General features: G+C 41.6%; 1 protein-coding gene across 1 annotated transcript; it reads right to left on the bottom strand.

The window, feature by feature from the left end:
* Window positions 1-2,612: 2,612 nt before the first annotated feature.
* On the bottom strand, window positions 2,613-13,290 carry LOC139400769 (neuron navigator 3-like; the record flags this gene model as incomplete). The annotated part of the gene is made up of 7 exons (XM_071145416.1): window positions 2,613-4,251; window positions 6,568-6,771; window positions 6,903-7,021; window positions 7,718-7,914; window positions 11,919-11,990; window positions 12,713-12,867; window positions 13,055-13,290. Coding segments are annotated over 7 exons (1,103 nt in total), but the record flags the coding sequence as incomplete, so codon positions are not given.
* Window positions 13,291-16,347: the final 3,057 nt, after the last annotated feature.

Below are 16,347 nucleotides of genomic sequence, written 5' to 3'. Positions count from 1 at the left end.
ACTCCCATTCTTCCCCAATCCCTCCAACCCTCACTCACACTCCCATTCTTCCCCAATCCCTCCAACCCTCACTCACACTCCCATTCTTCCCCAATCCTTCCAACCCTCACTCACACTCCCATTCTTCCCCAATCCCTCCAACCCTCACTCACACTCCCATTCTTTCCCAATCCTTCCAATCAATTTCCATTGAATCGTTAGATTTCCCCATGTAACTACTGGCAGTTATAACTCAAGGGTCTTTTCTCAATTGCATTCTCCTCGTGTCCTCTCTCATCGCCCCCTTCTCAAAACTCAATGGAAGAAAGGGTCAGAGGGGCGGGACCACTAGCATTCTCATCCAATGGGTTTTGAGGAGGCGGCAAGGAGAGAGGACGCAAGAAGGATACAATTGAGAATCTCCCATTATCAATGTTACCGCTTACTATTATAGCAGTTCATAATATAAATGTATTGTAATATTGTATTATTGCTTATACCTGATATTGTATTATAATTATTAATTATTCCTCTTCTGTACTTTCAGAAACTAAGTTTAATTTTTTTTATTTATCAGTTAAAGCACATTTGAAGGAACCCGTTAATAACAATTGGCCATTTAACCTAACTGGAAGTGGAGTTGCTGACATCTTTCTTAGTGAACATTGACACCCGCTTTTGTTGGACGAGCAACATAATGTGTTGCTCGTCAAGTGAGCTTTTTAGAATTTCAAAGCACTTGTGGTCAGAGTTCTGGAGTGGCTCACAGGGTTGGCCATTACTCATCCAGTAGCTCACTGACACGGATAGGTAAGCCAAAGCTGAATGATAGACAAACACTTGTTGGCAAAGCTCTGGAGTGGTATAAGTTTAGACCGTCCCTTCGCCCATACCCGGGCGCGAACTAGGGACCTTCTGCACACATCAACAACTGACACCCACGAAGCATCGTTACCCATCGCTCCACAAAAGTCGCGGCCCTTGCAGAGCAAGGGGAACCACTACTTCAAGGTCTCAGAGCAACGTCACCGATTGAAACGCTATTTAGCGCACACTGCTAACTAAGCTAGCCGTTTCACATCCGTTACAGTGGCACAGTAATCGGTTATAGTGGCATAATCTATTGGGCACAATAATGTTACCCAGCCAGCCAGCACATGTTAAGTTTAGACTTCCATCCCCAACATGATTCTCTATGATTCTCTATGGGAAAGGTTCATGTTAAGTTTAGACATAGTGGTAGAACCAAGTGGAAACCCTGTCCCCAGCTGTACTGTATGTCCAGATACAGGTGCTGGTTCTGGCAGGAACAAAGTTCAATCCCAAACAAATGTATGTTTAAATAAAACTGCACACTAGCAAAGAGCGACCGTAAATAAAGGTAAGAGCAGTTGTGTGTGTTAACATTTGTTCTGGGGATATCTGATTCTCTATGAGGGAAAGGTCTGTACCAGAGGAAATATATGGAGGAGAACAAATGATGTCCCCAGCTGTACTGTACAGATACAGGTGCTGGTTCTGGCAGGAACAAAGTTCAATCCCAAACAAATGTATGTTTAAATAAAACTGCACGGACGCATTGTTTGCTCATGTGACACCAAATACCATTTATTAGGGCTTTACAAAGACTACAAAATCCCTCCAGATGATTTAAATCGCTGTCTCTGTCTATTTACACGATATGTTACATACAAATGTACAAAATATAAAACATTTAAGGACAAATGTTTCAACCAAAAAAGAAACTCTTCTCTCAAAGCAGTAAATGTTTTCAACTAAGATGTCATTGAGATTGTATGGTGTCACCATGACATAATGGTACACTGTTTGTGTTGTGAAAACATCTGGTTAACTAGGCAACTGATTGTGTCCTAGGGGAGCAGGGAGGAGTGACTAGATGTCTGCTGTGTTGGAGGGGAGCTATGTCTTACCGACTGTGTGTGTCAGGCTGTAAGTTTAGATGCAGGCTGATGGGGTAGACCAACAACGACTGTGTGTGTCAGGCTCTAAGTTTAGATGCAGGCTGATGGGGTAGACCAACAACGACTGTGTGTGTCAGGCTGTAAGTTTAGATGCAGGCTGATGGGGTAGACCAACGATGATGTGTGGAAAAACAAAATAAAACATACGTTTGTCACAGCCAAGTGATGACAACAAGAGCTTGTCCTGAGGTCGTGACAACATTTTCTGCAGAAAATGGAATCTGATAGATTTAGTTGACCAGTAGCACCTGTTATTTGGAATTGTAAATAGCACAACAGCAGGAAAATAGTACCTCCAGAATGGGATGACAAAAAAAAAAAGATTCTACTAAAACCGAATACAAGACTGACTGAAAGTATATTCAGAAATGTTACAGTGTAATGCTTTGTGAAGTGAATTTTCGCCTGTTGAATAGGGGGACGAGTCACCAAATGCTAGTTCCAGAGAATACACAAAAGGGAAATCTGTGACAATGACCAGATTTGCTTTTCTTAATAAATTGAATGGTTTGCTCCTCAAATCAGTGATTTAGTGAACATTAATATACAGCGTTTTAAAATAATAATATCATACTGTACATCGTATGCCTCCTGCATAGGCAAGACAGCCAATCACCACAAGACATACACCTGTTTCTGACAGCTTGTTGGTTTTTTGCATTTCTATTTTGTATTTTTGTTGCAACGTACAATAATTCTCAGCGAGTTAAAGCGTAATATAACATCAACAGGGAAGAATGCATCTCTGATTCACTGTGCAATACTTTATTATTTACACCCCCACTTTAACTGTGCAAAACCAACCCACTCATTAATGGAGGAAGGACAATCAAAATCCAAAATGGCTTCTGTCCCTACCACACGCTGTTATGTAAAAGTAAAAGTCTCCTTCAAAATGTTCCCCCTTAGAAAGCTTAAAACATGCTCCTTAGGCTAGAAAATCAAAAGGGTCGGGTTGTGCTCATGACAGTTCAAGTGAACCCAGCTCAACTGGGTAAAAGCAACAACTAAAAAAATGCCCACCCCTTTGAACTTTTATACAATTGGTCAGTTCCACTTGCAAATACAGTATAACAGCCATTTTGCTTGTACAATATTACTGTCAGAAACAAAAGTGGATGGTTTTGGGCAACATACTTTGACAGGATCTGTGAGATATTTTGGCCTAAAAGTAGTTATAAAACTCTCCTTCACTGTACTGAAATTAAAGCACCCACTGAGACGATACGGGACCACTTCATTTGAATGGTTGTGTGTCAGGAAGTGTGTTCCTGTCAATCTCCTATCCACTCAGGATGGTCAGCAGGGAGCCAAAGGCTGAAGTAATACACCCCTGTCTCAGAGCTTTGCATTGAGAAAGCACCAATATCAGGCTTGTACTGTTCTTGACCTGGCCCTTGGATTGAAGGAGCCACCCCTCCCTTCAGCACCCATCTGTTGGCATAGTGCTGTCCATCCTTTAAGGAAAGGGTGAACAACAGGTCTGCTAGTGTGAAAAGCCTAAAAGGACTCTGTGGATGTGGACGAACACGTCACAGTGCCCTTGGCAGTATATCAAACGGTAACACGGGCACTTGTCCATTGTTTCACAGTAGCAGTAGGTTGGACGACACACAGTGCTCTTTTTGTGCTTGTTGGCGAGGGGTGTACGGAGGGTCTTGGCGTTGCCTGTAAACTAGGGACAGGTTTAAGCACGGGACCAGCACCATGTGGCTCGTCTGAGGTCAGGGTTTGACGGGAGGGATACGTGCCTTTTTTTGTTCAGCACCTTAGTAAACGAAACCAGAATTTGGCCCTTGTAAACATCCGTAGTTAATACAACAACTGTGAATCAACATAATTCAAACTATAATGTCAATTCCAGTTGTATGGTGTAGAACCACAGACATAATTGTCTCTCACTGTGTACGTGCAGCCTGCATTTTGGGATGCCACATCCAGTGGAGAAATGGAGGACTGTGTCTCAACCACCATACACAAAAATCTACTCCATTTTGTCAGAGGGCTTACTCCCCCCGACCCCGCTAACAGACATCTCCTGACTACACACATCTCTCTGTGTTATGTGTGGGGTGCCTGGAAGTGTTCGAGCCGCCACGCCTCGCTGACGCCACGCTGAAAAGCGCTCCGCTCCGTCACTCCATCTGAGGTCTCCTCTCCGAGCTCTCGTCTAGAGCGCCGACTCCAGCGACGAGTCCAGCTGGTCGTCATGGTGACTGGCGCTGTCGCTGTCGCAGCTCTGCGCGCTGGAGTAGTTGGCCGCCTCCTGCAGCCTCATTAGCATGTTCATCTGGAAAACACAGAAAACAAACAACCAATAAAAAGACTGGTGAACAAAAAGAGAGCCAACACCACATTGCTATTCAGAGTCCACTATCACAACTACAAGGTCTTAGACTGGAAATTATCATTAAGGTGACATTGCAGTGGTCCTTTATCAGAGATAGACACCAGGGAGTGTCAGCTGCTTTTTCCACTTGCATCGTGCTTAATTGCACACAAGTGCACACACACCTGGTTCCTCAGGTCTACATCAGACGTGGTTTTAAAAGAAAGATGAAAAACCAGCCGATCCTCAAGGCCCTGAGGAACGCAGTGGCCCATTCCTACCATATATGGAAAGCACCTGGCACAGCGGTCTTCATTTTCCCTGTAATGGTCCTGGTGGGCCTATAGGGAGGCGAGCGGCCAGGGCTGGAAAGCTCTGTGCAGGCCTCCTCTGATGATTACACAGTAATGTGTTGAGGATTAAGTGGCCAACAGAGAAAGCCCATTCGTATTCAACTCCCCAGGAATCGCCTGCCACACGGTTTATCACGCACAAAGTGGAATTAAAGTGTAGTCATCCGAATAACGAGCTGCTGACATTTCAGAGCTTAATGGGTTGTGTGTGTGTGTGTGTGTGTGTGTGTGTGTGTGTGTGTGTATAGGGGGGTGGTTGTGTGTTTAAATCCCCCTTTGTCTTTTCTTCTTTCAAAAGACAAGGTCATCTGCTGTCACGTTGTTATTGGTATCCTTGGAAACCAGCTTTACTCACTGATGTCTTTTTTTATTGTTTATTATTATTATTATTATGTCCACCAACATGGTCTCCTTCATGTTACTTCCCTTAGCTTCAGTAAACGTAAAACTCTCTTAGCAAACTCTTTTCATATGACTCTATTTTACATATCACTGTGCAAATAAAACAGTCATTCATATCAGCATTAGAATCGGCTATCAGAGTTAGAACATGCCTGTGATTTCAGTCTTCATCATGTTTAAAAAAAAAATATTTGACCTTTATTTAACAAGGCAAGTCGGTTGAGAACAATGACGGCCCAGGAACAGTGGGTTAACTGACATGTTCAGGGGCAGAACGACAGATTTTCACCTTATCAGCTCTGGGATTCGTTCTAGCAACCTTTTGGTTATTGGCCCAACTCTCTAACCACTAGGCTACCTGCCTCCCTGAATCATTGTGTTGTGCTGGCTCTCTAACCACTAGGCTACCTGCCTCCCTGAATCATTGTGTTGTGCTGGCTCTCTAACCACTAGGCTACCTGCCTCCCTGAATCATTGTGTTGTGCTGGCTCTCTAACCACTAGGCTACCTGCCTCCCTGAATCATTGTGTTGTGCTGGCTCTCTAACCACTAGGCTACCTGCCTCCCTGAATCATTGTGTTGTGCTGGCTCTCTAACCACTAGGCTACCTGCCTCCCTGAATCATTGTGTTGTGCTGGCTCTCTAACCACTAGGCTACCTGCCTCCCTGAATCATTGTGTTGTGCTGGCTCTCTAACCACTTGGCTACCTGCCTCCCTGAATCATTGTGTTGTGCTGGCTCTCTAACCACTAGGCTACCTGCCGCCCTGAATTATTGTGTGGTGCTGGCTCTCTAACCACTAGGCTACCTGCCTCCCTGAATCATTGTGTTGTGCTGGCTCTCTAACCACTAGGCTACCTGCCGCCCTGAATCATTGTGTTGTGCTGGCTCTCTAACCACTAGGCTACCTGCCTCCCTGAATCATTGTGTTGTGCTGGCTCTCTAACCACTAGGCTACCTGCCTCCCTGAATCATTGTGTTGTGCTGGCTCTCTAACCACTAGGCTACCTGCCTCCCTGAATCATTGTGTTGTGCTGGCTCTCTAACCACTAGGCTACCTGCCTCCCTGAATCATTGTGTTGTGCTGGCTCTCTAACCACTTGGCTACCTGCCTCCCTGAATCATTGTGTTGTGCTGGCTCTCTAACCACTAGGCTACCTGCCGCCCTGAATCATTGTGTTGTGCTGGCTCTCTAACCAATATGTCTATATTTTCTGGACCACTGAAGTGGTGCTCAGTCCTAGGACTCTAAAACTGAAGTAAAACTGAAGTGCTGGAAGAAGGGTTCAGGGTGGAAACTTAATTCAATAATGTTTAACGATGCTCCGAAACATATTTGAAGGAAATTAAAGAATGGGACAGGAAAAGTTGCAACACTCGCTCACCATTAAAGACACATAGTTTTATTAGACAAGCTTAAAAGACTGACGTTTCGACAGTCAATGGTCTTCTTCAGAAATGAGAAATCCCCGTACTGGACCTTCTTTCAGCATTTCAGGGCTTTGTTTTAATTTGTCCTTACCAGTGGGTCTCCTTCCGTGTCACTCTGTGACACTTGTTTGGAGGAGGCGCCCTCTTTGGAGGAGCTGTAGCCGTCATAGCCCACGTCCTCTGGCCGTAACTGGAGCAGGGCCTGGCTGTCATGCTGCAAGGAGGCAGATCTCCAGGGGTAGGTGTCCTTCACCCACTTGGACGGGTCCTCCCACGCCGCCCTCTTGCCGTACAGCTGTAATGGTGGCCACAAAACGAGAAATGAGTTAAGCGAAAGGAGAAATCCTAGATGCTGATGACAGGGGTAACTTCACCCTACACCGGTACCCCTCTACTTTGTGTCCTTTGACCTCCGTCTGTACCCACCTGGAGCCCTTCTCTGACGGCTTCCAGCAGGTAAGGCACCAGGGAGTAGTTCCATAGGTCAGTGAACCACACCCGCGAGCCATCTGCATCCATGGGGCAGGACAGGAAGAGCCTGGGACCTGAAGGCAGAACACAACACATTCCGTGTGTTTTGTGGGATCAGAGACAATTCATGCTTGATTGGAAAATGTGGTCGGAGGCGCAGTACGGATGGTGTGACGCAGAGGCTAAATTGAGCTCTGTACCGCATCACCGTGCGCCTCTCAAATGTTGTAATAATCCGGAGGGCTCTGTATAGCTCCGCATTGACATGATTGGTTGACGGTACATGGGGACGGCAGGTCCTGCATAAACACAAACTCACTTCCTAGACAACAGCTCTGTGCTGCTCAGCGAAGAGCAAGAAGTATGAATGCCCTGACTTCTGCAGAGGCCATATCAAATCAAATGTATTTATATAGCCCTTCGTACATCAGCTGATATCTCAAAGTGCTGTACAGAAACCCAGCCTAAAACCCCAAACAGCAAGCAATGCAGGTGTAGAAGCACGTAAATGCTGTAAATGCTGCTCGGCCAATGCAGACGTCTGATTGACCATGTAGCAGCTTTCAGTTTGAGCAAGGCATTACCTCACATAGCCAAGGCATTACCTCACATAGCCAAGGCATTACCTCACATAGCCAAAGTCACAGCACCAAAATACACTTATTAGGTGTCATGTGTGCAATGTTCAAAATATCATTAGAAATATGTGAACTCAAAGTGTGTGTGTGTGTGTGTGTGTGTGTGTGTGTGTGTGTGGGGCATTGTCTAACCGATGGTGACGTCTGAGGAGCTGTGGGCCTCCAGGAAGCCGTTGAGGTGCTGCCACGTCTTGGGAATCCAGTCGATGACCTTGATGAGGTCATTGCTGCGCATGTTCCTGTTGATCTCCGTCTCGATCAGCTTCCTGCGCAGAAACCGGCCCAGGAAACCCTTGACCGGCTCTGTGTGGTTGGCACACAGCACCCACCTGGAGACAGGGGAAGAGGATGATGAGACAACATGTATGGCATCACACTCTATGGAGCATCTGTGATGGAATTGGAGGCTACATGATTCCGGTAGACCTGAAATGATTGGATGTGGTGGTTATTCCAATCAGCCTATGGAAAGAAAAGATAAAGCATCAAGTTTCTTATACCTAGATCCAATTCTTTCAGATCAGTGACTAGAGAATGGCACTAGAGGTCGATTTGGAATTCAGCATTAGAGAAATTCCATGCAAGTTTGGCCGAAAGATAAGGGCCGTTTGGGGGATGGATGTTTGGCATATATTTGAAATCTGTATCCCAAATAAATCCCCATTGGTGATGACTGGTCTGTTGTCAGTCGTCATAATAAAGATGACTGCTCTGTTGTCAGTTGTCATAATAAAGATGACTGCTCTGTTGTCAGTTGTCATAATAAAGATGACTGCTCTGTTGTCAGTTGTCATAATAAAGATGACTGCTCTGTTGTCAGTTGTCATAATAAAGATGACTGCTCTGTTGTCAGTTGTCATAATAAAGATGACTGCTCTGTTGTCAGTTGTCATAATAAAGATGACTGCTCTGTTGTCAGTTGTCATAATAAAGATGACTGCTCTGTTGTCAGTTGTCATAATAAAGATGACTGCTCTGTTGTCAGTCGTCGTAATAAAGATGACTGCTCTGTTGTCAGTTGTCGTAATAAAGATGACTGCTCTGTTGTCAGTCGTCGTAATAAAGATGACTGCTCTGTTGTCAGTTGTCGTAATAAAGATGACTGCTCTGTTGTCAGTTGTCATAATAAAGATGACTGCTCTGTTGTCAGTCGTCATAATAAAGATGACTGCTCTGTTGTCAGTTGTCATAATAAAGATGACTGCTCTGTTGTCAGTTGTCATAATAAAGATGACTGCTCTGTTGTCAGTTGTCATAATAAAGATGACTGCTCTGTTGTCAGTCGTCATAATAAAGATGACTGCTCTGTTGTCAGTTGTCATAATAAAGATGACTGCTCTGTTGTCAGTCGTCATAATAAAGATGACTGCTCTGTTGTCAGTCGTCATAATAAAGATGACTGCTCTGTTGTCAGTCGTCATAATAAAGATGACTGCTCTGTTGTCAGTCGTCATAATAAAGATGACTGCTCTGTTGTCAGTCGTCATAATAAAGATGACTGCTCTGTTGTCAGTCGTCATAATAAAGATGACTGCTCTGTTGTCAGTCGTCATAATAAAGATGACTGCTCTGTTGTCAGTCGTCATAATAAAGATGACTGCTCTGTTGTCAGTCGTCATAATAAAGATGACTGCTCTGTTGTCAGTTGTCATAATAAAGATGACTGCTCTGTTGTCAGTCGTCATAATAAAGATGACTGCTCTGTTGTCAGTTGTCATAATAAAGATGACTGCTCTGTTGTCAGTTGTCATAATAAAGATGACTGCTCTGTTGTCAGTTGTCATAAAGATGACTGCTCTGTTGTCAGTTGTCATAATAAAGATGACTGCTCTGTTGTCAGTTGTCATAAAGATGACTGCTCTGTTGTCAGTTGTCATAATAAAGATGACTGCTCTGTTGTCAGTTGTCATAATAAAGATGACTGCTCTGTTGTCAGTTGTCATAATAAAGATGACTGCTCTGTTGTCAGTCGTCATAATAAAGATGACTGCTCTGTTGTCAGTTGTCATAATAAAGATGACTGCTCTGTTGTCAGTCGTCATAATAAAGATGACTGCTCTGTTGTCAGTCGTCATAATAAAGATGACTGCTCTGTTGTCAGTTGTCATAATAAAGATGACTGCTCTGTTGTCAGTCGTCATAATAAAGATGACTGCTCTGTTGTCAGTTGTCATAATAAAGATGACTGCTCTGTTGTCAGTCGTCATAATAAAGATGACTGCTCTGTTGTCAGTCGTCATAATAAAGATGACTGCTCTGTTGTCAGTTGTCATAATAAAGATGACTGCTCTGTTGTCAGTCGTCATAATAAAGATGACTGCTCTGTTGTCAGTCGTCATAATAAAGATGACTGCTCTGTTGTCAGTCGTCATAATAAAGATGACTGCTTGTTCTGAGGCTTGCACTCTGGTTTGATCATTCCATATTGTAATTCCGACTCATAGTCAGGAAGGCCAGTATCAGCGTGGAGGTTGAGCCACATTTGGCCTCATGGCATTTTATGAAATGCTGGGCTGTTTCCTGTACCTTCCATGGTGACAGTGTGATGAAAATGTTAATCAATGAATGTCAGTGTGATTTTGCATGCACCCAATGACAAATATATCTGTCGCCACATTAGTCATCTTCTCAAATATGTCACGTAAAAAATGACCACGTGTGTAAGGCCTAAAATGATATCAGGTCAAAATAGCAAAGCTAATTAGCCAAGTTTAAGATGCACTATGCATAAATCACTCCGCCATTGCCTGTTTAGAAAAATTCTAATAGTTAACCTAATTCCAGTTTACGTAACAAAACCAGCAAGTATAGTGTAGAGAATCATTGTATCATCTAAACCGCTGTGAAATATTTTCCATAACCAAAAATATTGTATTGTCAGCTGTTTGAAGCTGGTGTACAAAACCATTTAAAGACGCAAAAACTAAACTTAACGGGAAGCATAGAAATGGCTCATATAGAACTTACTTTCAATTAGAATGACAGATCTATAGAAATATTTATTATGTGAATTTTGTCAGGTCGCCCAAGTCGACTGACTTCATGGTTTGAAAGACACCCACACAACTATTTTGTGGCAGTAGGCCTGGTGGTGGTATTATTGTTTCTACTAGTGGAAGCAGGAATGAAATGTTGATTAAATACTGTACATAATCATAATGTTCTTATTGGTAGTTTTACTATTGACTATTGATTCATTTTTAATTGAGTTACATTTATATTTTTTATAGTCACCCTTTTAAAAAGAATACAGCACATCTTATTGTTGAAAAAGGCTCCAAGCCAAACTGGGACGAATATTCTCAGATTCTGATCCTACCTGTGTCCGATGTAAAACAGAACCAGCCACACTGTATCATATGTTTTGGGGCTGTCACAAACTGTCAGGTTTCTGGGAATTCATATTTAAATGTTTCTCTGATATATATGACACTGACACTATATATGACATGTCTCCCCTTATAGCCCCTTTTGGAGTACGGCCCATAGGTGTCCCCCTGTCAAGAATCCAGTCGGACACTGTTGCTTATACAACTCTTTTAGCTAGACGGCTAATACTACATAACTGGAAGATGGCAGCTCCCCCATCTTATAAATATTGGGTGGGAGATGTGTTGTGCTCTCTGAAACTAGAAAACATTAAATACAATACGCGTGGGAACCCCAAACTGTTTTATGAGACTTGGGCTCCATTCCGGTCTTTAAACAGTCCATCCTCTGATGGCATTCATATTAACACAAAAATAAGTCTGTATTTCACCCCCCTCTGGGTTGATGGTTGATGTGCCTATTGATTCTTATTGAATGTGACCTGCCTTGTTCATCTTGCCCTGTCAGAGACTAAAATGTGAGTTTGTTTTGCCCTGTTTTTTAAATGTTTTATTTTGTTCACTCTTACATAAAATTATTAGATATTTTTAAAGCATTGTAAACTTTATTTTTGGTCCAGTGGATGGTTGGGTGATTTCTCCCCCCCTATCCCTTGTCTGTTTACAGGAACAATGGTGAGGTGTGTGCTCTGTCCCTGTACTACAGATGGCCCTTTAACCTTGGTAGCCTGGTGTGTTTAACTTGTCCAAAGTACGGGTATCTTTAAAGATATTCTTTTTTTTCAATTTTTTCTAGTTGAGTATATTATTTATATTGTTTTGTGTTGTCTTGTGTGTAAAATTGAATAAACAGAGTTAAAAAAAAGAAGAAAAATGACCCAAAATCATGTTAGTTAGCGAATCTGCTTGAACATGTTGTCTGTACAGGAAAAACAATATGTTCAAAGCAAAGAGCAAATGAAGCTTTTGAATCCTGGTTTGAGTGTTGGTGAAGGTACACATACCTGAAATTGTGGTGAAGCTCAAGGTTGGGAGAGGAAGACACTCCCTGGTTCATGGTTCCAATCACATAAGGGCTGCAGACAAGACAGAACTATCATACTGAGGACAGTGCAGTTACGTACCAGGGCCAGGCAATAAGGATATTTACCTTTCCTTTCACAACAGTGATTGTGCTCATCAGGGAACAGTAGGTAAACTATCTTGAATAGAATACGAATTGCATTACCTTGTAATGAGTAAAGCTAGAAATTGTTGTTGGTATAGAATCCTCCCAGTGTTCACATTAACTCTAACTGTTGCATTTGAGTTAAACACAATAATCATCATCATCATCATCACCATCATCATCCCTACCACCACCATCATCATCACCACCCCATCATCATCATCATCATCATCATCATCATCACCACCACCACGACCATCTTGTAATGAGTAAAGCTAGAAATGGTTGTTGGTATAGAATCCTCCCAGTGTTCACATTAACTCTAACTGTTGCATTTGAGTTAAACACAATAATCATCATCACCCCCACCACCACCATCATCACCACCACCCCATCATCATCATCACCACCATGACCATCTTGTAATGAGTAAAGTTAGAAATGGTTGTTGGTATAGAATCCCAGTGTTCACATTAACTCTAACTGTTGCATTTGAGTTAAACACAATCCTCATCACCATCATCATCCCCACCCCCATCATCATCATCACCACCACCACCCCCATCATCATCACCACCACCATCCTATAGCGGCTAGACTTCCTTCCTGTGCCGGTGGAGCTATACTCACCATTTGTGGTACTTGTAGTTGAGGAATCCGTTGAAGATGTCGCTGAGTGAGCCGATGTGGTGGAGGTTGTCCAGTATGACCACGGTGGGCAGCTCCGTCTCACTCTCCTCAGTGTTGCACTGCTCTGCCAGGCTGGATAGGTACTGACGCAGGTCCTGCACAGAAACAACACACAGTGAGCTTAAAGATGTGGCCATTATTCAGAAAGTGAGTGTAACTTTGTCTTTGAAATAGGACCACTGTCCTTGATACAGTACAGTGCCAAACGAGGCGATTTATAGACAAATATGCCGACTCCTTAGCGACTAGTTCCTTAATACTATTGGCTGAGCGTTTTCTTACCTTGCTGGATTTCTGGTCCACGTTGAAGCTAGCCAAGTTGCTCTCCGTGACCTTTCGACCAGACTTGGTGACAATGAACTCTGCCAGCTTGCTGGCCAGGAAGGACTTCCCGGTGCCGCTGGGGCCAGAGAGGATGATGCGGCGATGCTCCATGAGCAGGTTGAGGTATCTCTGGACGATGGGCTTGGGGATGAGGGTGTCAAATACCAGGCTGTCTATGCTGTTCTCCTTCACACCTGCAGGAGTAGAGATGTGATTGTCTGATGATACTAGGTGCTAATCATACAGGATATTATCATGTTAACGGTATATAACAGTACCTCTCACAACCTGTGTTAGACTGAATACAATTCATGCCATTCTAAAACGAATGAATTGAGGTTCATTCACTCAGGTAATAGCCCATAAAATATCATAATTAAATGCAGTGCGATGGCTAATAAATGATGGTAACATAAAATAAATCATGAGAAATGGGAGGAGTTGATTATTGTTTATGGTGCAACTCTTTGGGACGTCAGGTGGCGTATGTGTCAAGCGTCTCAGAGTCGATTTAGGATCAGCAGAGTAACTATAATTCAGCTTTAATGACTGCAGAGTAACTATAATTCCGCTTTAATGACTGCAGAGTAACTATAATTCAGCTTTAATGACTGCAGAGTAACTATAATTCAGCTTCAATGACTGCAGAGTAACTATAATTCAGCTTCAATGACTGCAGAGTAACTATAATTCAGCTTCAATGACTGCAGAGTAACTATAATTCAGCTTTAATGACTGCAGAGTAACTATAATTCAGCTTTAATGACTGCAGAGTAACTATAATTCAGCTTCAATGACTGCAGAGTAACTATAATTCAGCTTCAATGACTGCAGAGTAACTATAATTCAGCTTTAATGACTGCAGAGTAACTATAATTCAGCTTTAATGACTGCAGAGTAACTATAATTCAGCTTTAATGACTGCAGAGTAACTATAATTCAGCTTTAATGACTGCAGAGTAACTATAATTCAGCTTTAATGACTGCAGAGTAACTATAATTCAGCTTTAATGACTGCAGAGTAACTATAATTCAGCTTTAATGACTGCAGAGTAACTATACTTCAGCTTCAATGACTGCAGAGTAACTATAATTCAGCTTCAATGACTGCAGAGTAACTATAATTCAGCTTTAATGCCTGCAGAGTAACTATAATTCAGCTTTAATGACTGCAGAGTAACTATACTTCAGCTTTAATGACTGCAGAGTAACTATAATTCAGCTTTAATGCCTGCAGAGTAACTATAATTCAGCTTTAATGACTGCAGAGTAACTATAATTCAGCTTTAATGACTGCAGAGTAACTATAATTCAGCTTCAATGACTGCAGAGTAACTATAATTCAGCTTTAATGACTGCAGAGTAACTATACTTCAGATTCAATGACTGCAGAGTAACTATACTTCAGCTTTAATGACTGCAGAGTAACTATACTTCAGCTTCAATGACTGCAGAGTAACTATAATTCAGCTTCAATGACTGCAGACTAACTATAATTCAGCTTTAATGACTGCAGAGTAACTATAATTCAGCTTTAATGACTGCAGAGTAACTATACTTCAGCTTTAATGACTGCAGTGTAACTATAATTCAGCTTTAATGACTGCAGAGTAACTATAATTCAGCTTTAATGACTGTAGAATAACTATAATTCAGCTTTAATGACTGCAGAGTAACTATAATTCAGCTTCAATGACTGCAGAGTAACTATAATTCAGCTTTAATGACTGCAGAGTAACTATACTTCAGATTCAATGACTGCAGAGTAACTATACTTCAGCTTTAATGACTGCAGAGTAACTATACTTCAGCTTCAATGACTGCAGAGTAACTATAATTCAGCTTCAATGACTGCAGAGTAACTATAATTCAGCTTTAATGACTGCAGAGTAACTATAATTCAGCTTTAATGACTGCAGAGTAACTATAATTCAGCTTTAATGACTGCAGTGTAACTATAATTCAGCTTTAATGACTGCAGAGTAACTATAATTCAGCTTTAATGACTGTAGAATAACTATAATTCAGCTTTAATGACTGTAGAGTAACTATAATTCAGCTTTAATGACTGCAGTGTAACTATAATTCAGCTTTAATGACTGCAGAGTAACTATAATTCAGCTTCAATGACTGCAGAGTAACTATAATTCAGCTTTAATGACTGCAGTGTAACTATAATTCAGCTTTAATGACTGTAGAGTAACTATAATTCAGCTTTAATGACTGCAGAGTAACTATAATTCAGCTTTAATGACTGCAGAGTAACTATAATTCAGCTTTAATGACTGCAGAGTAACTATAATTCAGCTTTAATGACTGCAGAGTAACTATAATTCAGCTTTAATGACTGCAGAGTAACTATAATTCAGCTTTAATGACTGCAGAGTAACTATAATTCAGGTTTAATGACTGCAGAGTAACTATAATTCAGCTTCAATGACTGTAGAGTAACTATAATTCAGCTTTAATGACTGCAGAGTAACTATAATTCAGCTTTAATGACTGCAGAGTAACTATAATTCAGCTTTAATGACTGCAGAGTAACTATAATTCAGCTTTAATGACTGCAGAGTAACTATAATTCAGCTTTAATGACTGCAGAGTAACTATAATCCAGCTTTAATGACTGCAGAGTAACTATAATTCAGCTTCAATGACTGCAGAGTAACTATAACTCAGCTTTAATGACTGCAGAGTAACTATAATTCAGCTTCAATGACTGCAGAGTAACTATAATTCAGCTTCAATGACTGCAGAGTAACTATAATTCAGCTTTAATGACTGCAGAGTAACTATAATTCAGCTTTAATGACTGCAGAGTAACTATAATTCAGCTTTAATGACTGCAGAGTAACTATAATTCAGCTTTAATGACTGCAGAGTAACTATAATTCAGCTTTAATGACTGTAGAATAACTATAATTCAGCTTCAATGACTGCAGAGTAACTATAATTCAGCTTCAATGACTGCAGAGTAACTATAATTCAGCTTTAATGACTGCAGAGTAACTATAATTCAGCTTTAATGACTGCAGTGTAACTATAATTCAGCTTCAATGACTGCAGAGTAACTATAATTCAGCTTCAATGACTGCAGAGTAACTATAATTCAGCTTTAATGACTGCAGAGTAACTATAATTCAGCTTTAATGCCTGCAGAGTAACTATAATTCAGCTTTAATGACTGCAGAGTAACTATAATTCAGCTTTAATGACTGCAGAGTAACTATAATTCAGCTTCAATGACTGCA

This window comes from Oncorhynchus clarkii, unplaced genomic scaffold (assembly GCF_045791955.1).
Source record: "Oncorhynchus clarkii lewisi isolate Uvic-CL-2024 unplaced genomic scaffold, UVic_Ocla_1.0 unplaced_contig_14034_pilon_pilon, whole genome shotgun sequence".
In the NCBI taxonomy this organism is placed as follows: domain Eukaryota; kingdom Metazoa; phylum Chordata; class Actinopteri; order Salmoniformes; family Salmonidae; genus Oncorhynchus; species Oncorhynchus clarkii.
This window is presented reverse-complemented; position numbering and strand designations above follow the sequence as displayed.